Below are 25530 nucleotides of genomic sequence, written 5' to 3' on the forward strand. Positions count from 1 at the left end.
AACCTTTCCCAACATCAAATCTTTCTCCAGCGACTCCTCTCTTCTCATCAGATGACCAAAGTAGCTGAGCTTTAACTTTAGAATTTGACCCTCCAATGAGCAGTCAGGGTTTATGGTCGACAATATCGACTGATTTGATCTTCTGGCAGTCCAAGGAACTCTTAAGAGTCTTCACCAGCACCACAATTCAAACGCGTCAATTCTTCGGCGGTCAGCCTTTTTCACAGTCCAACTCTCGCATCCATACATCACAACTGGAAAGACCATAGCACGGGTTATACGGATCTAGCGCCGGATCTATACACCTAGCGCCACTACAAAAATGTGATTTTTATGCAGTACTCAGCAGGCCTAGCCACCTGCATTTTTTCTTTGTTGTGTCGTTTGCTTGTTGTTCGTTCGTGACATTCGCACGTGTGGGCAGGAATTCTTGTTGTGGATAATCTTAATGTGAAGTTTGTGCAAGATCAGATGATGAAGGCAACCAGCAATGGCGCCAAGAAGCTAAAGCAGTATTCGCTGTAGGAAAGAGTAGCCATATTGCAAGAAATCGTGACGCAGGGAAAAAGCAAATCTGTCTCTGCAGACAGCTCGGCATCGCCCCATCGACAGTCGTAATCATTTTCAAAGACCGCGACGAGACTGTCAAACTTCACTGAACACTGAAGATGAGGTCTTATCAAACTGTTTTATTACGCATGAACAGTCCGCACTTTATCGCTCGGCACTGTGACGTACACGATGAGGTGTTGCGCACAGTGAAAGGTGTGGAGAGTTTTTAATCGACGGTATGTGCTGCAGGTGTCAGAAGAAAATTTCTTCAAATAAATCAGCTTCGAAGTCAGTGCAACATTTTCATCTGAGGTTTTGCTTGCCTACACGCGCGCCTACTGCCGACGTACGTCATTTTCATACCTAAGTTTCACCACTGGCTTATAATCTCAGAAAATTTTCGTTACAACAACATTTGAAAATAATGGACAATTTCAGGTGGTCCCCTGCAATTCGTTATATCGGAATTTGACTGCAGAAAGAAAAATGAATGCGGTGCTGGAAACTTCTTTTTAATTTTATAACTGTAAGTGATTTTAGAAGATATCACAATTCAAGGTACAAATGAATGTGCAAAGAATAACTAGTACCTTTAAAACTTTCTGAACGTTAATTAAAAATTTGGCTTCTAATATTGCATGTTCTGCACATCTAGTTACATGCTAAAAAGAGAATTGTGGTCCTATCTGCCATGGACGCCTAGATATGATAGTTTGCTGGGAGCCCAAAACATGCATTTTGAGATAAATGACAAAGACAACAGCACTGTTTAGCGAAATAGAAATGAAGATTATTAATTAAGGTAGTGGAATTGGGAAATTGCTAATAACTTTCTGGAAAGTAGTCAATCTGTGGCGTCTTTCCATAAATCTTTCTACTGACACCATAATTGAGCTTTTTTCTGCCGCAAGACTGTATTCCACATTAACTGCCCGAACGGATTGCACACAACTGGAACGCCGTAAAAGTTTTTGCTCTAAGTCCGCCGCAGAAAGAAAACTTTTCTTGCCATATTCTTTCCGCGTTTCTAATATGCAGATCGCAGTAGGATATATTTATGACTGAGAATATATACCATATTTACTCGCATATTGCACGCGCTTTTTTTTTTGCGAAAAATTGATAATAAGTAGGGGGTGCGATAATTATGTGGGGAAAATTTTCGAGCAAATATTTTGGAGCGCTAAATGCAAATTTAAATAGGTGCGAATCTGGATTCTTAGGTCAGCTATTGTAAATATAACCAAAACGTTACTTTCAAGAAAAACTAGCCGTGTTATAAAAGTATAGGGTCGACAAAAGTACAAAAGCACTTTATTTACCGCACGCAGCCTCATCATCACTTCTCGCGTTTCGTGGCATGATGCTCACAGCAGACCATACAGTTCTACTCTTGATCAGAGTCCATATCGACACTGCAATCGCTGTCTCCAGTAGCGTACTGTGCAGAACTCGTTGACGCCGAAGTGCCTGCTGGCAGCGCGGTCACTATGCTGTAGAGCGTGCTCGAAAGCTTTCAGCTTAAAAGCAGCTGTATAACTTGCATACCACCCCACCGTGATGCGGCACCAAGAACACAGTAGACGGTGGAACATAGCAAGTAACACGGACTGAACAAAGGAACAATGAAAACGAGACGCGGAGACACTTCGCAAAATGGCGACGACTACGAGCATCACGGAGGAAGACGAGCATAATCTATGATGATGATCTACCCGAGCACGCTATTGCCGCCTGGTAGCGCGTGCACACAACGAGGCCAGCTAGGTTCAATAGCACTCCAAAGATTGCGCTTGTTACTACTAGGAAACGACTCTCGCGGTGGTAACGTTGGTGGTGTGATGATTATGTGAGGAAGAAGAAATTACAATTTTTGACGCCCAATGTTGGGGATGCGATCATTATATGAGTAAATACTTTAATTTAGCACAGCATGGCAATTTCTAGACGGCTATACCGCACACGTGGCAAGGATGTTCATTTCTTGATCACAATGTGGCAGAAAGATATGTCTCCACAGTTCGCGAATGATAGCGTCAATTTCAGAGCAAGGCCGTACTCTACTGCCTTAGGCAATGCTCATCATCGCTGCGCACAAACCTAGCAATGCATTCACCGACTGCGAGAAGTGAAGTGTGAGTTCACTCCATCGTTGCATGGTTCAGCTGCGGCATCTTCGGTTCGACTGGAAACTCTGCCTAATGCTGTTTCTAGAGTCTATACCGTCTGTGTATGTTTCTCCTGTTTTTCTTCCCACTGCGTCCATCTCGGCATGTTGTGATGAATGCGACTGCTGTCCAAAGTTTCCCCGAATGATGCTGCTGTTAGAACTTTTTAAAGAGATGCAAATGGTGAAACATCTGTGATGGTATTCTTTTTTTTTTTGTCTGGTTGCTGACCGTACATAGCAAACGACAAGCGGGTCAGCCATTCGGGTGACCCATCTTAGTCGCATGCACTAACTACTGAATAGCAGCGCATGTTTTGCAGCATGTTTGGGGCCGTTTTGGTCATCAACCAATAATCACAAATGCCTAAAATTAACAGCATCTAACTCTCGCATGAAGCAGAAATCGCCATTTCTGTGTGTATGCCGAAGGCTATAGCTATCATCATCACCATATATCGTGCTAACACCTAGCGCCACTACAAAAATTTGATTTTTATGCAGTACTTAGCAGGCCTAGCCACCTGCATTTTTTCTTCAATGTGTGTCGTTTGCTGGTCATTCGTTCGCAACATTCGCACGTGTGGGCAGGAATTCTTGTGGATAATCTTATTGTGAAGTTTGTGCAAGATCAGATGATGAAGGCAACCAGCGATGGCGCCAAGAAGCTAAAGCAGTTTTCGCTGTGGAAAAGAGTAGCCATATTGCAAGAAATGAAAACGAAACATAAAATGAAAATGAAACTACAAGCTGCTCGTTCGAATAGGACCAAGACGGCGGCAATTACTACTGGTGAATGACAGTTGCGTGTCATGGAAACCGCGCAGCTTTTGCTTCAAAATTGGTCCAGAGAAAATGCAAATCTGGTTTCCTGCTCATATTAGTCGAAACATTGACTCTGGTGATGAGAATTTTATATTCAAACATTTGTAGATTTAAAAAGAAATTAGCTGCGGGTTAGCTTGTGGTTAAACCTGGAGTTACTCTAGAGCTACAACTGCATGGCTACGCTTAGGTTCGGCTTGAAAGTAAAGACATGGCTTTTGCACATAGTAGTTTACTGTATGGTTTCAGTATGAGCACCCCTCGCCTCTCGTCTTTGACCTTCTCATTCAGGTGTGGAAGTTCTAGTGGTATGACATTGCCTCTACACTGAACGCCATTGCACACCACAGTCATAACATTCGAATGAACTTCCTGTCCTAGCAACTCGCAGCTGTCGTTCGCCTCTATCAACTACAAGTTATCTGTCTTTATCTTCTTCTTAGTCTTTTTCTCCTTCTTCGCAGCTCTTGCTACAAAAACCTATATCTAAAAAATATCTATTTTTTTCGCAATTTTTGCCGCCTCCCCCATTAAACCAAATACGGTTGTTATGTGGCAACTCAATGTTGTACAGTGAAATCTCGTTACTACGAACACCACATTCACGAATTTTTCAAATTAAAAGAATCCCCGGCAGATTTGCTATGTTTTCAAAGTAAAACTATTTCAGAATTACGAATTTCAAAATAGCATATATTTCAGAATAACGAACATACTTTATTTCTTCTATAATTTTGGAACATCAGTATTACGAATTCGGCTAAAATTAACAGCGCTGTAGCTTGCAACTCTCGCGTGAAACAGCCGTTTCTGTGTGTATGGTCCGTGGACTGTAACTATCATCATCAGCACATCTAGTACCAGCTTCTAGCGCCAAAACGAAGCTATGGTTTATTACGCAGTAGCCAGCAGACCTAGCCGCCTGCGTCGTTCGTGGGTCGGTCGTTTGTGCTTTTTTTTTTTTCTTTTATGCCGCAGATTATCTTATTGCGAAGTTTGTGCGAGAGCGATGATACTAGCCAGTGAAGTGCCAAGAAGATATGAACGCAGCCGCTTTTACTGAAAGAAATCGACGCAAGGAAAAAGCAATTTGACCTCTACAGACAGGTAGCATTGCCCCATCGAATGTCGCAATCATTTTGAAAGACCGAGGCGAGATTTTCAAACTTCAGGGAGCATTGAAGATGAGGTCATATCAAACTCACATTTTTAAAATTTTTTTTTCTGCACATGGACAAAGTCCCTACTTTCCTCGCTCGGTGCGATCACGCATGCGACGAGGTGTTCCGCAGAGTGGAATGTGTATGTGCTGTAGTGGTGTAATGTAGTGCATGGTCGTGTTTGCTACACATGGCAGAAGAAATTAATTGATTTCTTCAAATAAATCAACTTTGGAGTTAGTGCAACATTTTCATTTGAGGTTTTGCTTGTCTACACACGTGCCCACTGGCAAGGTACGTCATTTGCATACCTAGGTTTCACCACTGGCTTATAATCACAGATTTACAACGATATTTCAAAATAACGAATGATTTTTTGCGGTCCCGCGGGATTCGTTATATCGAGATTTGACTGTACTACGAGGTCTGGTGAGCACGCATAAACAGTGTAGAAGTGCTTTGCAGACGACAAGGAAGGGTGCTAAAGGGTAAAAAGGTGAAACCGTACGGGAAACACAGACTGACCCTTTGCACCAACTCGGAAGCACCTCTGACACGACCACGTGAGCAACTCACCGAGCGGTGGCTGCCTGGCGCCCCAACACTGCAGTTGAACCGGCGACGGGTCCGTGGCCGGTGCTCGCATGGTGCGACTGAGGCTGCTGTTGGTGGTTCAGCAGCAATGCCGGAGAGGGGCCCTGGCAGAGCATGCGCAGGAAGGGCCGCGAGAGGGGCAGGTCGACCAGGCGCCCGTCCTGCAGGGCTTTGGCCAGGAAGATGCCCAGAAAGTGGAAGGAGGCACACACGCGCGAACACAGCGCCCCCTGAGGCAGGGGCGCAGGGAAGAGGCCGTACGCAGTGTGGATGTAGTAACCCGGTGGCCGATTGGAGCAGCTCTCGCCACCCAGGCCTCCTTCGTCATCGGCCGTGCCTGACGAGGCCGCAACCGGCTGCGACGGTAGAGGAAAATGACAACACAATGTGGAGCAACTGAGACAGTGCACATTTCAGTCATTTAACAATACAGTAAAGCTTCCACCACGCTATCGCGCCAGAATCCTCACACGGAATGTCAATTTTGCAGGCAAAAAGCAGATTTGTATCCTACGGTACGGGCCTATCTGTCAGGCCAACAATGCCTTAGTCACCATAACACAACCAACGTGGGAAGGATGGGGGGCAGAGCTGTCTAACTTAGACCTCGAGGACCAGTGAGCCCTTGTGGAAAGAGCGAGGAGTGCAGCAGCCTTAGCCAACGGAATCCCGGACTAATGATCCAAACAACCTTCCCATAAGCCCCTCTTCCATTTTCCTTACAATAAAACATTTTCATTGTCATCATCACCCTGTGCTAAGCTAGCAGTCTCCCTGTATGGTAAAGTGTTAACGTCACCTCTTACTGCTGCTCAAGCACACAGTCAGGAAAGGAAACTGCGTGAGGAGCCGTTGCATGCTTTCAGAGTGCACAGTGGCATCCAGTTTTTTTTCCACGCACCTTCTTGTCGTTGGTGGTCGGTATGTCCTCACAAAGCCACATGCCCAGGTCGCGTCGCTGCAGCTCCTCAGCCACCAGGGCGTAGAACTCCAGGGTGGGACCCAGGCCCGTGCCCTCTTCATTCTGGAACTCCACCTTCAATGTCCAAAACAAGAAATGAAGCATCCGCAACTGACGTGCATAAGTACACCGCGCCCACCTCTAGGTGCCCCCTCTTACCTAGAGCAAATGGCAACTCTAGCACTTCTGCGCTTAAGATTTCGCTGCTGCATCACTGGACACCTGAACACCCCCACCTGGGTTTGTGAAGCTGACACATCCAGCCCTTTCATGCAACGTGCCTTTTACAGCGGTATTAACATAAAACATAAAATAATTATGAAATCAGCGACGACTCCAGCCACCGGTTCCTCTGATCAGGGTAACCTTACGTAGCTTGTTGGTCACCTTACTAAGGCATCATACACCAAGAGCAGCAGATGCCAACTCTCTCAAGTAACCGCAGCATTGACATCCAGCACTGAGGTGTGACTGAATGGCAGCAGCCTCAAGGTGACAAAGCCAATGCTTTTATCTTGCATGAGTGTAACTCCAAGCCCCAACAAGCAACGAGAGCTTGGATGACTTGACTCATAGCATGGCACTTCACAGAGGCCAGTGCTCAACGGAGGACCTTCAAATAAGCCATGCAGAAGAAGCTGCTTGTTACCTCGTAATTGCAGTGGAACCTTGTTAACACTCAATTGACAGGAATGTGCCAGAAAAACTTGGCAAAATGTAACAGGGGTTAGCCACCAACTCGCCCAAATGGTCACCTTTAAGCTTGTCTGAGAAACAAACAAACAAAAGAAAGCAGTAGGCGTGTGTGAATAATCGAGTAACCGAATACATCATCCGACAAGAGAGCTTTGTACAGTTGAATCCCGCTATAACGAAATTCACGGTGCACGAAAAAAAATTCGTTCTCGCGGAACTTCGTTATCGCAAAAATTTGACGTGAAACGCAGAAAGAATTGCCCAAGCAGCAGCAAAGGCGTTTAATGCCAAAAATCTGTAAGCTTGGTTTGCTTACGCTTCACGGCGAGCAACGCCGTCACGCGATTTTCGCACTCGGTCAGCAAACCCATTGCAACATCGTCGTCTCGGACAGCAACGAAATTCCTGATGACATCAAAAGCGTCCATCACCTGTACGGCGGTTGCCGCAGCCGGCGCTTCCTGTACGTCGTCGTCTTCTTCATCGGAAGAGTCCTTATCATTCCGGGCAGCTTTTATGATCTGCTCATCACTCACATCTTCGTGAACAACAACACAAGCGTCAGCGCCGATGTATTCGTCGAGCTCGAGATTAGGCGGCACGGTTCCTATTTCTCCCAGCGTTTTCCAGGCGGCCGCGATCCCCGGAGCCGGTGACGCCTCTTCGTCGTCGTCTGTAACGCCTGGTGTTAGGCCAGCAGAGTGTACGGGTCGACCTTCGGCAAATCCAGCGTGCCTGAAACAGTTCACAATTACTGAGCGCCCCAGTGTGCTCCAGGCAGCAGACATAATCTGCAGTGCCACGTACAAGTCCACCTTCGTGTCTCGGCCGGTTTCAGCCGCTGAATTAACCTCCCGCGGTAAGCGCGCTTCAGGCTAAGAATCACGCCCTGATCGAGAGGCTGTAAGACAGACGTGCAATTGGGAGGGAAAAACCTCAGCTCCGTGTTAGTGAGCTTGACTTCGTCGGAGTGATGCGCTGAACAATTGTCCAAAAGCAAGCAAACTTTACGGCCCTGCCGCTTCATGTCGCGGTCGAATGCCATCATCCACTCGGTGAAAATAGCGCGGGTCATCCATGACTTGTTGTTCGCCTTGTACTGCACAGGTAGGCTACGAGTTCCCTTAAAACAGCGCGGCTTGGCACTTTTGCCTATGACTAACGGCGGACGCTTGTCCGAGCTATCCATGTTTGTGCAAAGCAGCACTGTGATGCGTTTTTTGCTGTGTTTGCCGCCGTGACAGCAACATCTCGTAGAATAGCCCGGTCTCGTCGGCGTTGTAAATGTCTGCAGGCGCGAAGTTGCTTAAAATTCCGGCCATGTTACTCGCCTTCCAAGCAGCTGCTCCGTCCACGTCTGCTGACATTGACTCGCCGCACAACACTTTTCCAACGATGTTATGGCGGGCCTTGAAACGGTTTAGCCAGCCAATGCTGGCTTTAAAATCATCAATGCCAAGTAGGCATGCATAGTTCAAGGCTTTCTGCTGACGATGCTTCCGGACAGGGGGACGTTGCTGGCTCGTGCTTCCACAAACCACGCATGCACTGCTTTGTCCAACTCTTCATGGAGGGGCCGCGTCACCTTTTTGTGCTTCGAGGATGTGCCTGAAGCAAGTGCCATTCTCACGCTGTCCTTATTGCCTAGAATCGTTGACAGCGAACTTGCAGGAATTCCGAAGTCTTCAGCAATTGCCGCTTTCTTCCTTCCGCTTTCTGCTTGGGCGATTATTTGAGCTTTTTGCTCAAGGGAAAGAGTTTTGCGTTTTTTCACTTGCGTTGCCATCGTGTCCTGCGGATGAAAACTCGTCGTTGTCGAAGAGAAAGGCAGCGAGTGAACAACGCGACCACGACACAAAGCCAAAATGGCGGAACTGCAATCACGTGATTTCATGCTTAATGTGGCTTTGGATTTGACTTGGACTTCTCGCCAATAAAACTAGTTTCGGTTTCGATTTTGAACGCGAAAATTTCGTTGAAGCGGAAACGCTCTGCAAAAATGGTTCGTTGTGCAGAGAAATTTAGGCCATTAATTCTTATAGGATACTCGCGGGGAATAAAAAATTATTCGTTGTCGCGGAAATTTCGTTGTGGCGGGATTCAACTGTATGACAAGTGCGCAAGAAGCTAATGTACAGTATTGCACACACAATTTCAGGTGCTTGCGGCAGTGAACCCACTCTTCGCTGCCAAACTGCACTGCCAAACTGCACTGCCATGGCCTTAACAACAAACCTTTACAAAGTTGACAGACTCACCTCGAGCACGGTCTTGCGCGGGGCATGCAGTCGCATGACCTGCATGGCCCAGTCAAGAAGCTTGTCCCCACGGGGCACCTTGACCCGTTCGTGCTTCAGACGGCCCACCCGGAACTCATGGGGGTCCTCACGGCGCGGGGAGGGACCCCTGTGGCGCTCGGCACTCGCGTCCCGCTGGTTCTGCAGCCACACTATCGATCTGGGCACAACCGATAGCAGAGGAAGGCATGAGCAAATTCGCAAGACAAATGCAAGCATGCCTTTACAAGAGAGATCCAAGCAAAATGAACAAGAGCTGAAGGGAAGCCTCAGTGGCTAGCACAGTAGAAATCTGCCTTGCCTCAACCGTTTTTCTTTTAGCACTGTGTTCTTCTGTTCTTCCAAGGTTTTATCTTCCTGTCCTCTATCTCTGCCATGGATGACAGGTGAGATGCGAGAACCTGGTTCGTAAAAGGGTACCAGGTGCTGTTGTGGCCACACAATTAGCCTGCATTCAAGCTGCAAGTCTATAATTGCCGAATATGGTCACACAAAGGCTTGAAAATGGCGCGATTTTACGTACCATATCTACAGGATTGCTAGTCGACAGATTCTGATGTATGTTAGCCCCGCAAAATCGGATGGGGAAAAAAAAACAATCTGACAGGCAGCGCCATAAGCAGAATCCCCCACCCCCCGTTCTGCTTTTCGAAGCTGAAAAAGCAGGTCGACTTGCAACCGTGTAACTGCTGCAGTTATGAAGTGAGAGAATTAAATTTTCTGAAAGTTTGGATTAACTTGAGTCCACACTACCAGCATATCAAGCAAGGTGATTATGCCACCTCAGGGCCAAAAACTTAACTTCCCGACTCCGCGAAATTTTCTGCTGCAGAATGTTGATTATAGTGGCAAAGAAAAAATATTAACGATTCTAAAATGATCCTTGAACTCCATTCTCATCAGAAGCCTTTGCAGAAAAATGTCAACAGAAAAGCAGGTGCTGTGTGAGGCAACTCACCGTGAAGCTCCAAATGCCGTGCAAGAGAAGTAGAGCTGCCGTGTTTCGAAGGGGAACAGCATGGGGCAGTTGTAGGTCAGGTGCTCGCACCAGTCTGGCTGGGAGCCAGATGACAGAACCAGAGGGTCCTGAAAGTGGGCCACACAACCAAGCTGCTCTTAATACACAGCTTCATCAATCTCATTGTCGGCACAAGAACGGCACGGTTGGTAGTGCAACAGGAATGAAAGGTACCTATAAGGCAACTCAGAAGAGTAGAACGGACGAAGGAAACAGAGAAAACAACGAAGGGAACTCACCTGAATCTGCTGCACCAGCTTGTTGGTGATCTTCTTGCTGAGGAAGTCCTCCATGGTGACTGTACTTAGGATGTCTTCGATGCCTATTTAAAAAGGAGGAGTCCAAGAAAAGGAAGTGTCAACGAGTAGCTGTGTGCAAGCATAGTAGTGCGCACTTCCACTGAATATGTGCTCCCAGCAACAAACGAAATGCAAACAAAAGAACTGAAATCCAGCACACACATACATGGATGCATTAGCTCCTAGAGAGAAACACAGCTAAACCCGGATATTTCTCATTATGGTTTTATCGATCTCAAGATTATACCCATGGAGGAAGGAAAAAACTTAGGAGAGGCCCTTGCATTCCCAATGCATTGGAAAAAGTGTGGCAGAAGTGTGGCAGAAGCGACGTCAAAATTTAGGGTTAGCCAAGTCGGGCCATTAGCAACGGCGACGCTGTTGCTATGAAGCCTCGGGCCACTAGCAACAGCATTGCTAAGGGCCCTAGGTACGTGAGTGACACGGAGAAAAATAAAATGCGGAGGGTAAAAGAGGAGGAGAGACATTGCAGCATTCGGTCGCGGCGCGCCGGCTTCAAAAAAATGATGTCAGGGTCTCTCCTAAGTTCTTTCCTTCCTCCATGATTATACCCTTGAAAATCCCATGAAACTAAGCATTGGAAGGTTGCGTCGTATATAGAACTCTGATCTTACAATGGTTTCCCCAAAGACGCACACAGGTGCCCCGTGCATGAAGGAACGAGAGGGAACCAGTTTGGCAACATGGTCAGCCGGTGCCGAACAGACGCAGCTAATGCCGCTGTGATATCGGGGAGAGGGGAAACGACCTGAAAGAGCTAAGGGCAACGGTACCGTGCATTGTTCCCTTACTCAGTCTTTTCCTGCCTTCCTTCACAGTAGCATGCACCGCATATGCCCTGGAAAGCCAGTTCAGCACATGGTAGACGGAACATTGAACACTCCGTGCGAGACGGGAAACGCGCGCATCCCAAATGTCAGGTCAGCAAGTGGCAGACAGTACTGGACCCCTTCTCCAGTGTGCATTGTGCCCCAATTGTGGCATGATTACCGAAAGTCAGGCTTCCACGACTGGACAAGCCAAGCAAGCCACCAATGGCACTCCTGTCAAAGGTGCTGGCACTCAGCCATGTACTCCCCCCCCCCCCTCACTTCCCTCAATATACTGAACTATTTCACTATCCCTTACGATTTCAATATATCTGAGTTAAGCTGTACAAGCAAGATTGACTAACCGCCCTAAAGGACAGTTTCTGTGGCTTCGAAGTAATATTACACTGTGCCATTCCTTCGACCAACCTACCATAGCTCACTGCAAGTTAGGTCTATTCTACACCAACGAAAAGCTAGCGCTAAAGCGAGGTCGGAGTGCTCACCGATGGACCCTTGGCTGGCACGGCTCCGGTGGGTGCTCAGCAGCCGGAGCAGCTGCAGCACATCATCGACAGTGCAGCCACCATCCTCCAGGGCAGAGCCCGTGCCCGGGCTGCAGTAGGCAGAGAGGGGGCCCTCCCGCGAGCCACTCTTGCTGCTGGAGGCAGGCCGAGCCACAGGTGTTGGTCGCGGGAGCTCCTGCAGCGGGAGATGATGCACGCAGGCATTGGAGCCGGTTAAAAAACTAGTGGCAATTTTCGTGGGTCATGCACCTGCTCCACGATGACGAGTTCAAATTCCACTGGTCGACCAAGGTAGGCTGCGTGTATTACGCTGGTCGATTGGAGCAGTTGTAACGAAGTCGCAAGAATGCTAAACAAAAGAAGGCTTGGAATGGACTAGCTTATGGAGCAATGTTTGCACGTCATAAAAACCTGCTCTCAAAACTAAGGAGGGCGGAAAGTTTGGCGAATCGGATCAGTATGGGTCAGTATGCATCTCAAAACTGAACCTTAAGCTTCCATACAACCAAAGCACTGTCTCAAACCAATGATTAATGGGCAATGCTCCATGCTAGTCAAAATACTACAGTTCGCTCAAGTCCGACTAAAAGGATACCTCCGGCTATGCCTTTGTGCCCCACTACCGTATTTACTCGCATAATGATCGCACTCTCGTAATGATCGCACCCCTGAATTTTGAGGTCAAAATTCCATTTTTTAAATCCCCGCGTAATGACCCCCCTTCCCCCCCCGAACATGGAGCCGCCTGGTGGTTGATCTGCAGTCATCCCGCAGCGAATGCATTCCGACGAGTTCCCAACCTAGTCTAGTAACGTTGGAGTTCCCATGATTCCATGCTTTGCGGCGTTCGCCATTTTGCAATTCGGCAGCGTCGTAGTGTGCTTTGTGTTTTTGTGCGAGTTTACGCCATTTCACCATGGGGCGGTATGCCAGTTACACCGCCGCATTCAAGCTCAAGGCTGTCGACTATGCACTAGAGCATGGCAACCGCGCTGCTGGTAGGCATTTCGGCGTGGACGAAATGAGGATACGCTATTGGAAGAAGCAGCGCGAGAAGCTGATGGCTACGAACAAGACACGGCGGGCTTTCCGTGGACCCAAAACGGGCAAGTTCCCTCCTGTTGAGGAGGCGGTCCTAGAATATGTGAGGGACCTGCGCAAGGATGGTTGTGCAGTGTCATTAGAAATGATACAGACGCAGGCGCGCACAACTGCCAGGAAGCTGAAAATCGCCGCAAAGGATTTCCGCGCTAGCTCCGGTTGGACGACTCGCTTTATGCGACGGAATGGACTTTCCCTGAGGCGGCGGACGTCGTTGTGCCAGCGGCTCCCAGCCGCGTATGAAAGCAAAGTGATAGACTTCCATCACTTCGTCACTAGGCTTCGCGAAAAATGCGGTTACCTCATGTCGCAAATTGGAAACGCCGATCAAACTCCACTGACGTTCGACGTGCCCCGGAATACAACTGTGAACGAGAAGGGTGCTCGGAGCGTCCTCGTGAAGACGTCTGGCGCAGAAAAACAGCGATGCACAGTCATGCTTGCTGTGACGGCCGACGGGCGGAAGCTGCCACCATACGTGATCTTCAAACGGAAGACTATTCCGGAGGGAAACTTTCCCCGTGGCATCCATATACATGCACAGATGAAAGGGTGGATGACTGCAGACCTGATGGTCGACTGGATCAAGACTGTTTGGGAAGAAGACCAGGAGCATTTCTGCTTCCCTCGCTTCTGGTTTTGGACAGTTTTAGGGGGTCACCTTGTGGACAGCGTGCGTGCCAAGCTGAAAGAGCTGCGCACGGACATTGCAGTCATTCCTGGCGGCCTGACTTCGCTGCTGCAGCCTCTCGACGTGTCTTTGAACAAACCGTTCAAGGACAACGTTCGACAACTTTATGCTGAGTGGATGGCGATGGGCCAGCATGATTTGACGCCGAGCGGAAGGATTAGAAGGCCATCCGTGGAGATGCTGTGCTCGTGGATCACAGAAGCGTGGAGCAGTATCCCCGACGAGGTAGTGGCTAGGAGTTTTAAGAAGACAGGCATATCAAACGCTTTGGATGGAACGGAAGATGACTTCCTGTGGGATTGTGAAGATGCTCCCAGCGATGACACTGCCGTTTCCGATGAGTCGTGCAGCAGTGAAAGTGAGGATGGCGAGAATTCAGACTGATTAGAGTACTGACGAAAAAAAAATAAATGGGCATTGTGCACTCCATGTGATGCTTAATGTGCGTGTTTATTGCGAAGGTAAGCCTTACACAGCTTTTATTTCTGGTTGTAATCGAGATATATGTTCTAAGACGTCTGACCTGCAACTAGTTTGCGTTTTCGGTGCTCAAAAATTTTTTGTAGAAAATTTACCCCGCGTAATGATCTCACCCCGAAATTTGCGTCAGTATTTAAAAAAAAAAGTGCGATCATTATGCGAGTAAATACGGTAGGTCAGGAACATGACGAAACACGAAGTAAGATGTGCACTTCAGTAAGAATTCACGATCGAAAATTTCAGTAATGGCCATTGCACCCCCTCCCCCCTCCTCCTCTCTTTAGGCATGCAAAAATGCCTAATGAGCAAGGTTAGCGAGGCATCCCTACAGAGTGAATAACAAAAAAAGAAAAAAAAAAAAAGAATGGTGCTCACATCTTTGGGTGGAGAGGAATCTTCCTTTGCTGCCTTGTAGACAATTCTGCAAAAGAGAATCGATGATATCTTTGTAGGAGGAAATAAGGCAACAACAATGAGATGGTCGTTTGCAGCCAAATAAAGCTTGTGATGTGGTCTAGCTTTTGTCCCCCACCAAGCTTGCCTGAGCACACAGACCCCCATTTTAATTCCTAAAGCCTTATTTTGGTTAGTGCAAAAAAAAAGAGCTGCAGCTCAAAAAAAACATTCTTTTCGTTTTATAAGAGCCAGCTTTACAACTCTGAATTCCCATTTTCTGAATCGGCGGATGATAATGTTGACCTCACTGCCCTCCTCGGTCCAATTTATACACTGCTGTCTATTGTGGATGATGGCATGTTGATGTCCAGTGAACAGCTCAATTGTGAGTTGTAAATACAAGTGGCCTTGATGAAGCATGAAGTCTGCCAGTAGGAACAAGATGAGCTATAGTCATGGGAGATTGTGGCCAGTAAAAACCTTACGATTTTACTCACACCCATGAGAGTGCCATGAAACACCTCAGGATGATGAAAACGCAAGTAACACAAGCAGCAGGACCCTCACAAGGAGAATGGGCTCAACTGTGCAAATGGTAACATATCAGCACACCAAGTACGATTGCGACAAAAGCATTCCGGAGAGAGTAGTCACGGGTGACACTCACATGTACAGAGGCTCCCAGATGCGGCGGATCTTGTCCTGCTTGGAGCCCATCTCGGAGGCCTGCACCAGGTGCTGCACCGCCCGGAAGATGGTCCACTCAGGGTCCACCAGATCCACCTCTAGGTCTGGCACCTGCTCTCCCACCAATCAATTCACAGGGGAAGAACGGATACGTCAACAAGCCCAATTGTCTTCAGATCCACATAGGCTCATTTAGTATCACTACCACAGTCGCCTTTGGTATCGGCAGAATAAGAAAAGTGTCATTTGTACTACCACTACTAGGCAAGATGTGGAATGATGACTTACACCTGGAAGGTTGGGCCCCTTGATGGTGAGCTGCAAGCGTGGCTGAAGTGTCGATTCTCGGACTTCCTCAGCATTCGTCTCGTCCGTGCCTGGGGAGACAAAAAGGGGACAAGGCCAGATGAGCAAAGAAAAACCTAGTGTGAATGGTGGGCGAAATGAGGGAGCACTGAAAATTGTGTCTCGAAAATAAGCTCACAGGTGCAAAGGCTGCCTTTCACAAGAACACCTTGAAAATCAAATGATGAAGTTCAGAAACAAGCAGTAGGAATGCCAAGTACAGTTAAACCTGGTTATAACGAAACTGTAAAATGTCCGAGATTTTTCGTTACATCCAAGTTTTCGTTACATGCAGTTTTTGCGTTAAGACCCAAAAAACAATGTAGACGAAGACCAGATTATGAATTGATGTAAGGCAAACCACCTTGAAAGTGCTTACAGTGAATCAGAATTATTCGAAGTCATGGAAGTGGTGAAATGTTTCGCGATCGCGCTGATAGCGCGGCGCAACTGCAGCGGCAGCCTCCACCTCCTCTGCGGCTCGCGCGACGCGTCTACGAGGGATAGGGGAAAGAAGGTGGAGGAGGAATCAGTCTGGGGGAGAGTGTGCGCGTTGGCACAACTGTCGCCGCGCTCGCGCTCGCCCACCGCCGTTGCCCCAGGAAACAGACTCTGCCTAGTCGCCAGCGCGGTCCGCTGTTCTCGCTACTGACGCGCGGTAGCCCGCGAGCAACCGCGTGGCAGCGATGAATGCGCGCTGCTCGCCCCGCATCTTTTTTCCGTTATTTTTTTGTCACATTTAAGGGGGGAGGCTACCCTTGAACACCAACTTTTTTATTTCTTGAGGTATCTGAATGAAATTTTCAGGGTATGCTCATAGTACACACATTTGAAGAACTACCAAGTTTCATGGAGCTGGGCTCATCGGTTCTCAAGTTAGAGAAGTATATCAAGATAGTTTACATAGGTCCCTAGGGGCGGGCCTGGAGAATTTGCAAAATGTGCTAGCAGTGTGAAATTTGTTATGGTCATTCCTGGATAGTTTCCCCAGGGCAAGACAATTCCCTTTTTCCAAATTTCCTCTCTGAAAAATTTTAGTACAGCCCCAAATTTAGTGTTCAAATTTACACCTGACTTAACGATATTTTAATTGACTGCCCCTAATTACACATGAAATATTTTGAAAAAACGAATTGTCTTGCCCTCAGAATTTTACTTAGGTATATAACAAAAAAAACCTCATGAAAATCCAATAAGCGGTTCTTGAGCTATGACTTTCCCTAGCAGCCACACCGTGCAAAAAATTGATTCTGAGAAAACGGCTCTCAAAGGTTGAGAGAACAATAATTTTTTTGTTTCTCAAGTTATCATGATGAAATTTTCAAGACAGGCTCATGACATTAACAAATGAAATACCACCAAGTTTCATAGAATTGTGCACGCTAGTTCTCAAGTTACAGAAGCATACCAAACTGGTTCGAGTAGGTCCTTTATATCAAGCCTGGAGAAATTGTGAAAGGTACTGGCATTGTGCAATTTGTCATGCTGATTCCTAGATAGGTTCCTCAGGGCAAGACAAAGCCCTTTTTCTAAATTTTTTTTTGCTGGAAAATAGCATAGAATTGGATTTTTTGTTATCAATTAGACCTATGTTGATTAACCAAAATAATTATGACAAATTCCAGACATAATATTTTGAATACATGGGCTTGCCTTGCCCTCAAAAATTTATTCAGGTACAGTCGAGCCCACTTATAACGGCCCCACTTAAGACGAACACTCGCAATTATCACGAACAAGTCCGGTGCGGCCGTCAAAATATACATTAGGGCTATGGTGCTCCGTCGATCTCGGCTGCAGCGAACATCTGTGCGACTAGCCGATCGGCTACAGCGAACGCCTTGGTGCCGCAGACCACTTTCCACATGCTGAGATCCGTCGATCCTGAGCTCTGCAAGCTGCGACAATCGGCATTCCCGATTCCCCCGCGGCATTTCGCCCTAGCATGGTGGGCGGCGCAGACGCAGTAAGCGGTTTCCCGGTTTATCTATCGCGGCATCTCGCCAGAGGAACGAGGAGCGGCCCAAACGCGACAAGCGACTTCCCGGGTTATCTTCCGCGGCATAAGCGCCGTAACGAAAAAAAAAAAAAAAAGCTAGCCAAGTCTGCACTTAATGCGTGTCGCACCTCGAGGCATCGTGAGTGACCACGCAACGTTTAACACGTTGCACGAAACCGTTCAGAGGGCACGACGAGAGATCGTAAATCCGGCGATCGCAAAAATGGTGAAGCCAACAACGACAGCAAACAAAGAGCCGTAGCAGACGACGCGGGGAGGCGGAGACCGACGCGTCAGCGGCCGCAGCAGCCAATAGTAGTCGCCCGATCCCCCGCGTTCTCGCGGAGCTCGCGCTTTGCCCAATCGCAACCTTGAATTCGAGTGCGGGAAACTTGAAAGCCGCCACGAGGCTCTCAATCGGTAGCAAGCCACGCCTCGACCGCGCCGCCGTCGCCCCCGCCGAGGGTGGCAGAAGAAAGCGCAAGAATTGACAAACAAAACAAGACCAAGATGGCGGCACTCAGTTCGGCGGGAGAGGAATGGTGCGCGCGCGAAGTTTGGGAATTTTCGGCGCTTGCTCGCTGCTCCGCGGCTGCCGCCGCTTGTTAAATAATTAATTTCGAGTATTTCTACGGCGAGTTGGACATTGATAATTACAGAAATGATAGTTTATAAGACATACTACCGGAATATATAATCTTCCAAAAATCGACTTTTTCGTGATTTTTCGGTTTTCAAAGGTCGCGTCCCCCCTTAAGTATGAACTATTGTGGTGCCATGTTCCGCCAGCAAAAGCAGCCAGATGCGGCGTTGGCGCTAAAAAGCGAAGCACTGGATCAACTGCGGTCACTCGTTGCAATAGTAGGCGTTCCTCCCACTTCAGTTCGAATTTTGCGGAGTTGTGCCAAATTTCCAGTGACTCGGCACTAGCTGAGAGGCAGTCGGCGCCGCGAGTTCGTTATATCAAGGTCAATCGCCGCGACATGTTCGTTACGTGGAGGTTTCTAATACATGCACTTGGGTGGCATTGGGGAATTGAAAAACTTCGTAATATCGAGGAATTCGCTACATGGAGGTTCGTTACATAGAGGTTTAACTGTACAAAAGCTCTCTTCATCAAGGGCACTTGTACGTAGATGGCAAATTGAAAGCTGTTGCGAACAATAAAGTAATTCAAATTTAAATAATCACGGAAAGAAGGATGCGGTTACTAGCTGCTCAAAGACAGCATTCGGAGTAACGTTATGACAGATCGGTCTTCCACCCATCCCATTAATGTCAGCCAGTGGCCCTGAAAGTTACCTCATATGATACTCTTATCACTATCTTTGGCTCCTGTACAGTGCGGGCTGAGCTTGTACACTGTGCACTTTAGCAACTGCCCTAATCAGAGCAGTGCTGCTAGTGGAAAGGAACAGTAGCATTCGTCCAGTCCAAATGTCCCACAGTGACGTCAGGCAGAGACGGGGAAACACCGACACCCACCACACTCCATTCCAGAAAAAAATGGCCACAAGAGCACCAAACCTTCAACGTCACCAGAGACGTCTTTGCAAAAAGTCCGCACACCATCAAAGAGTGAGACAGGAGGAAAAGGAAAAAGTGACCGAGGATGAGAGAAGTGTCATTCCAGGGTTGCCGTAACCATCTTGTCCCTCGCCTCCGCCAACCTACCGCGCGGCGAATCTCGCCCCTGCGGGTGATGATGCCGCTGGTAGTGCTGCAGATGGAGCGATGGCTTGCGGCCGTTGCCACTCATGACAGACATGGAGGTAGCCACAGCGGCGTTGCCGCCGCAGTTTCGCACCTTGTGACGTGACTGCACTGGCGACAAAGACGAGGACAAGATAGAGGAAGAAGACGGTGGGGACCGACCTGGTGGCGGGATCTCGAGGTCCGAGGTCTGGTTCACGTTGGTACGGCCTGGCCGGGGGTCGAATGCCGGGATCAGTGCCGAGAACTGCCGCTTCAGCACAAACTCGTCATCCCAGCTGCGGCGTTTGCCACTGCGTAGCTCCATGCCATCTTCCTCCTAGTTAGAGGCAGAGACAGCAAAAATGTAATGTCACATTACACATAGCTCTTAGTCATCGTTGCCTTGAACCTTATAAAAATCTGTCAAAACTGCAATTTCTTTCATTTGCATTATGCTGAATGCATTGTTTGATAAAATGAATTCCTCTTCCTCATTATGGTTTGGTTTGGTTTGGTTTGTGGGGTTTAACGTCCCAAAGCGACTTAGGCTATGAGAGACGCCGTAGTGGAGGACTCCGGAAATTTCGACCACCTGGGGTTCTCAGTGCCACAAGTGCAAGTACAAATGTGCTGCAGCGAAGCGTATGTTCACAAGTTCGTAAAGGTCCCCTATGCAAGGCCTAGAATGCATATTTGCATAAAATCAAGGATGCCTGCTTCAGGTCCTCCCTCACCACAACATCCTCATAGTCATCATCGTCTTCATTGTCGTCGTCATCCTCGTTGTCGTCATCGTCAGGCAAGTCATCATCATCCTCTAGGTCAGCCATGAGCGTTGTGGCCCGGCACGTCTCCAGGAAGTCCTGCTCGCTCTCACTCGACATGGAGGTCAGGCTCACGGTCAGGCCTCCGCCACCTCCGGCACCACCTGCCACTGTGCCACCCGCTGTGGTGGTGGTGCTGGTCAGGCTCGGATAGCTCTGAGCCGTGCTCAGGAATCCCCCTGCGCCACGTGACCTCTTAGACAACCCCACTCCTGCCACGCAAGAAATGAAAATACAGCAACAGTCAATCTCGGATATACAGAATTACTGCTTATACTGACCTTTCTGAATATCTCCTCGAAAATACAATGCAAAATTACAGCGGTGTTGTGCGCATTTATTGAACTCGTCCAAAGTGGAACATCCTATATGTTCTATATGATGAACTGTGCACTGCATATTACTGCATTTACAAGATACTGGTAGCAGAATCAGACCTATCATTTGCAATGGCTTCTACCAAAGCACCAGCTGTTGCAACTTTGATGCACAGTGAGCTAGGCCTAGCGAGACCCAATGAAAGGGCGCACTGCTAGTATATATTGGCGGGAAGCATGCTGTTGCAGGAAGCCCGCTGCCAGCGTGGGTGCACTGTATTGATGCTTCTGGGTTACAGTTTCATGCTTTACGCATCGAATCATAGATATACATAACTACAGTAAAATCTTGTTCATTCGACTCCTATCAGTTTAGAAATTTAGATACAGTGATATCTCGCTACTACGAGCACCATAATAATGAATCACACTGAAATGATTCAGCAGCTAAGACAGCTGGCTGCTGTAATAAACAGCTACCACCATGCAATAGCACCGTTTCAGAAAATAGTATTAACACAAACAAACAAAGCACGCCTGGTGACATGAAATCACTTGTCGGCTTCCATACTAAGGCACAGTGTACAGGAGGTAGCAAGTGCCAACTCTCAAGGCAGCCAACGCATTGGCGGTCAGCACCAGGGCGTCACCAGAACGGTGTCACCCTGACGTGACACAGCCAACACCTTTATCTTCCATGAGCGTAACTCCAAGGACCCACGACAGGGAACCTGGATGACTTGACCCATGGGCTGCTTGACAAGCTATGAACGGTGCCACAGTGATGCACTACAATTTCAGACATACAAATTTCAAAATAGCATATATTTCAGAATAACATATTTTTTCTTCTACAAACTAGGCTAAAATTAACAGCGCCGCAGCTCCCAACTGTTACGTGAAACAAACTGCCGTTTCTGTGTGTATGTCCGTGGGCTGTAGCTATCATCATCGGCACATATAGTACCAGCTTTTAGTGCCACCACAAAGCTGTGGTTTATTATGCAGTAGCTGGCAGGCCTACCCGTCTGCTTTTTTTTTTTTTTTTTACTCCTGCGTTGTGTCGTTCGCCGGTCAGTTGATTGCGCCATTGGCACATGTGGGACTTTTTTTTTTTTTTTTGTCGTGGATTACAGTTGAATCCCGCTATAACGAAATTCACGGTGCACGAAAAAAAATTCGTTCTCGCGGAACTTCGTTATCGCAAAAATTTGACGTGAAACGCAGAAAGAATTGCCCAAGCAGCAGCAAAGGCGTTTAATGCCAAAAATCTGTAAGCTTGGTTTGCTTACGCTTCACGGCGAGCAACGCCGTCACGCGATTTTCGCACTCGGTCAGCAAACCCATTGCAACATCGTCGTCTCGGACAGCAACGAAATTCCTGATGACATCAAAAGCGTCCATCACCTGTACGGCGGTTGCCGCAGCCGGCGCTTCCTGTACGTCGTCGTCTTCTTCATCGGAAGAGTCCTTATCATTCCGGGCAGCTTTTATGATCTGCTCATCACTCACATCTTCGTGAACAACAACACAAGCGTCAGCGCCGATGTATTCGTCGAGCTCGAGATTAGGCGGCACGGTTCCTATTTCTCCCAGCGTTTTCCAGGCGGCCGCGATCCCCGGAGCCGGTGACGCCTCTTCGTCGTCGTCTGTAACGCCTGGTGTTAGGCCAGCAGAGTGTACGGGTCGACCTTCGGCAAATCCGGCGTGCCTGAAACAGTTCACAATTACTGAGCGCCCCAGTGTGCTCCAGGCAGCAGACATAATCTGCAGTGCCACGTACAAGTCCACCTTCGTGTCTCGGCCGGTTTCAGCCGCTGAATTAACCTCCCGCGGTAAGCGCGCTTCAGGCTAAGAATCACGCCCTGATCGAGAGGCTGTAAGACAGACGTGCAATTGGGAGGGAAAAACCTCAGCTCCGTGTTAGTGAGCTTGACTTCGTCGGAGTGATGCGCTGAAATATTGTCCAAAAGCAAGCAAACTTTACGGCCCTGCCGCTTCATGTCGCGGTCGAATGCCATCATCCACTCGGTGAAAATAGCGCGGGTCATCCATGACTTGTTGTTCGCCTTGTACTGCACAGGTAGGCTACGAGTTCCCTTAAAACAGCGCGGCTTGGCACTTTTGCCTATGACTAACGGCGGACGCTTGTCCGAGCCATCCATGTTTGTGCAAAGCAGCACTGTGATGCGTTTTTTGCTGTGTTTGCCGCCGTGACAGCGCTGCCCCTTGAAGTCGAGCGTCCTAGCCGGCAACATCTCGTAGAATAGCCCGGTCTCGTCGGCGTTGTAAATGTCTGCAGGCGCGAAGTTGCTTAAAATTCCGGCCATGTTACTCGCCTTCCAAGCAGCTGCTCCGTCCACGTCTGCTGACATTGACTCGCTGCACAACACTTTTCCAACGATGTTATGGCGGGCCTTGAAACGGTTTAGCCAGCCAATGCTGGCTTTAAAATCATCAATGCCAAGTAGGCATGCATAGTTCAAGGCTTTCTGCTGGACGATGCTTCCGGACAGGGGGACGTTGCTGGCTCGTGCTTCCACAAACCACGCATGCACTGCTTTGTCCAACTCTTCATGGAGGGGCCGCGTCACCTTTTTGTGCTTCGAGGATGTGCCTGAAGCAAGTGCCATTCTCACGCTGTCCTTATTGCCTAGAATCGTTGACAGCGAACTTGCAGGAATTCCGAAGTCTTCAGCAATTGCCGCTTTCTTCCTACCGCTTTCTGCTTGGGCGATTATTTGAGCTTTTTGCTCAAGGGAAAGAGTTTTGCGTTTTTTCACTTGCGTTGCCATCGTGTCCTGCGGATGAAAACTCGTCGTTGTCGAAGAGAAAGGCAGCGAGTGAACAACGCGACCACGACACAAAGCCAAAATGGCGGAACTGCAATCACGTGATTTCATGCTTAATGTGGCTTTGGATTTGACTTGGACTTCTCGCCAATAAAACTAGTTTCGGTTTCGATTTTGAACGCGAAAATTTCGTTGAAGCGGAAACGCTCTGCAAAAATGGTTCGTTGTGCAGAGAAATTTAGGCCATTAATTCTTATAGGATACTCGCGGGGAATAAAAAATTATTCGTTGTCGCGGAAATTTCGTTGTGGCGGTATTCGTTGTGGCGGGATTCAACTGTATCTTATTGCGAAGTTTGTGAGAGATTCGAAGATGATTGTAGCCACCAAAGTGCCAAGAAGATAGGGACACAGCTCCCACTGCAAGAATTCTATGCAGAGAAAAAGGGAATCAGCCTCTGCAGAAGGCTAGCATTGCCCCAACGACCGCAGTGATCATTTTGAAAGACCCAGACAAGATTTTCAAACTTCAGGAAGCACCGAAGATGAGGTCGTGTTGATCTCTGATGTTTTTTGCACACAGACAAAGTCCGTACTTTCATCGCTCAGTGCAATCACACACCCAATGAGGTGTTACGCAAAGTGGAAGGTGTATGTGCTGTAGTGGTGTAATGTAGTGTGATCATGTTTGCTTCACGCGGCAGAAGAAAATAGTGATTGATTTCTTCAAATAGATCAGCTTTTGGAGTTAACGCAGCATTTTTATTCGAGGTTTTGCTTGTCTATACAGGTGCCTGCCGCCAGGGTACATTATTTCCGTGCCTAGCTTTAACCACTGGCTTATAATCGCAGGTTGTTCATTACTTCATTACGATATTTCAAGATAACGAATAATTTTTTGCAGTCCCACGGGATTCGTTATTCGTGATTTGACTTTACATAATTCAAACTAGGATTACTGTTCCGGCCAATGGCATTAGACGCTCGCAAATCTGATGACGGTCACGCTCACTCCAGTTAATTCAGATGAGGGATGGCATCGAAGTATGATCCGTGCAGCCTGCGATCACCAAAACGGACCTCCCCGAATCTGAACTGAGAGGAACGGTGGTGCCTGCCCAGGAATGTGCGCTATGGCAAGTACAAAGACTGTGGGAAGAAGTTCCCTATAACCGAACTACATCGCACTGTCTCAGTTCCGCTTTCACTAACTGCACGCCATCCCGCAGCTGCGACTGGGCGCGCGCAATGGCCAGTCACACTTTTTCAGACGCTGCTTGGCATGTCACTGTTTTTTATTTCTTTTTCTGGGCAGCATCATACTGTTCTATCATCCTCATCATCAACCTGACTATACCCACTGCAGGGCGAAGGCCTCTTTGATATTCCTCCTATTAACCCGTTCCTGTGCTAGCTGCATCCACGACCCCTGCAAACTTTTTAACCTGATCCGCACCCCTAACTTTCTACCGCCTCCTGCTACGCTTTCTTTCTCTTGGAATCCAGTTTGTGACCCTAAGCGACCATCGGTTATGCTTTCATCGCATTACGTACCCTACCCATTTCTCCTTGATTTCCACTAGATTGGCATTAACTGCACTTATTTCTCTGACCCACTCTGCAATTTCTTTAGGTGCACTTGATGAACAGTTCAAAAAATTGTTTTTCTGCTCCCTTGAATGCCGAATCAACGAGAGCCTACTGTATTCCACAATCCTCTTCAAGTTGGATAAACTTGAGATCGACAGTGTTGGATGTTCCTCAAATTAAGGGGATGCTCTGCTTGCCACGGACACACCGTGACAATTAAAAGACGATGTAAATGTTCTCGTGACATATGCAACGCAGTGAAAAGACACAGCCTTTTTCTGCACAACCTGAACGCAGCAGTCACATTTAAAAGCAAAGGCACTTAGCCCCAGACTGTCTTAAAAAAATACCGAGTAAAAGATGAATAGGTGATACTTTAGAACAGGGGTTCTCAAACTGGGTTCCGCGGAACACAGGGGTCCCGCGAGCTGTCTTCTTGTGTTCCGCGAGAACCCTCAGAGCTCAGGGCAAGCACTGCTCTCAAAGAGAAATTTAATGGTGAAGGCTTGGTGACATTTTGGATGGGTACTGCTCCACTGTTTCCATGCCTCTTTGAAAGGGCAGTGGACATTTTGCTTCCCTTTGCAACTACATATGCATGTGAACAGGCATTTTCAGCCGTCGCCTATCTGAAGAACAAGCACAGAAGCCGTCTTGACCCGGCGGCTGATATGAGACTAGCTCTGAG

At 48.0% G+C, this 25530-nt stretch overlaps 1 protein-coding gene across 4 annotated transcripts in view; it reads right to left on the reverse strand.

Annotated features, from left to right (window-relative positions):
* Positions 1–25530, reverse strand: part of Ufd4 (ubiquitin fusion-degradation 4-like) — a 137969-nt gene that overhangs the window by 14444 nt on the left and 97995 nt on the right. For 2 of the 4 annotated variants that reach the window (XM_084583005.1, XM_084583003.1), the window contains exons 27-37: positions 20055–20323; positions 19501–19657; positions 15570–15658; positions 15262–15392; positions 14574–14619; positions 11906–12101; positions 10510–10592; positions 10211–10338; positions 9214–9412; positions 6200–6334; positions 5281–5654 (exon numbers count right to left, since the gene is read on the reverse strand). In XM_084583005.1, coding sequence (XP_084439131.1) covers positions 5281–5654; positions 6200–6334; positions 9214–9412; positions 10211–10338; positions 10510–10592; positions 11906–12101; positions 14574–14619; positions 15262–15392; positions 15570–15658; positions 19501–19657; positions 20055–20323 — 1807 coding nt within the window. Of the gene's footprint in view, positions 1–5280; positions 5655–6199; positions 6335–9213; positions 9413–10210; positions 10339–10509; positions 10593–11905; positions 12102–14573; positions 14620–15261; positions 15393–15569; positions 15659–19500; positions 19658–20054; positions 20357–25530 lie in introns of all 4 variants that reach the window. The other 2 variants (XM_084583004.1, XM_084583002.1) reach the window with 1 other exon arrangement.

The sequence above is a fragment of the Amblyomma maculatum genome, chromosome 10, assembly GCF_055883805.1.
Source record: "Amblyomma maculatum isolate TAMU_Amacu chromosome 10, ASM5588380v1, whole genome shotgun sequence".
Taxonomy (NCBI): domain Eukaryota; kingdom Metazoa; phylum Arthropoda; class Arachnida; order Ixodida; family Ixodidae; genus Amblyomma; species Amblyomma maculatum.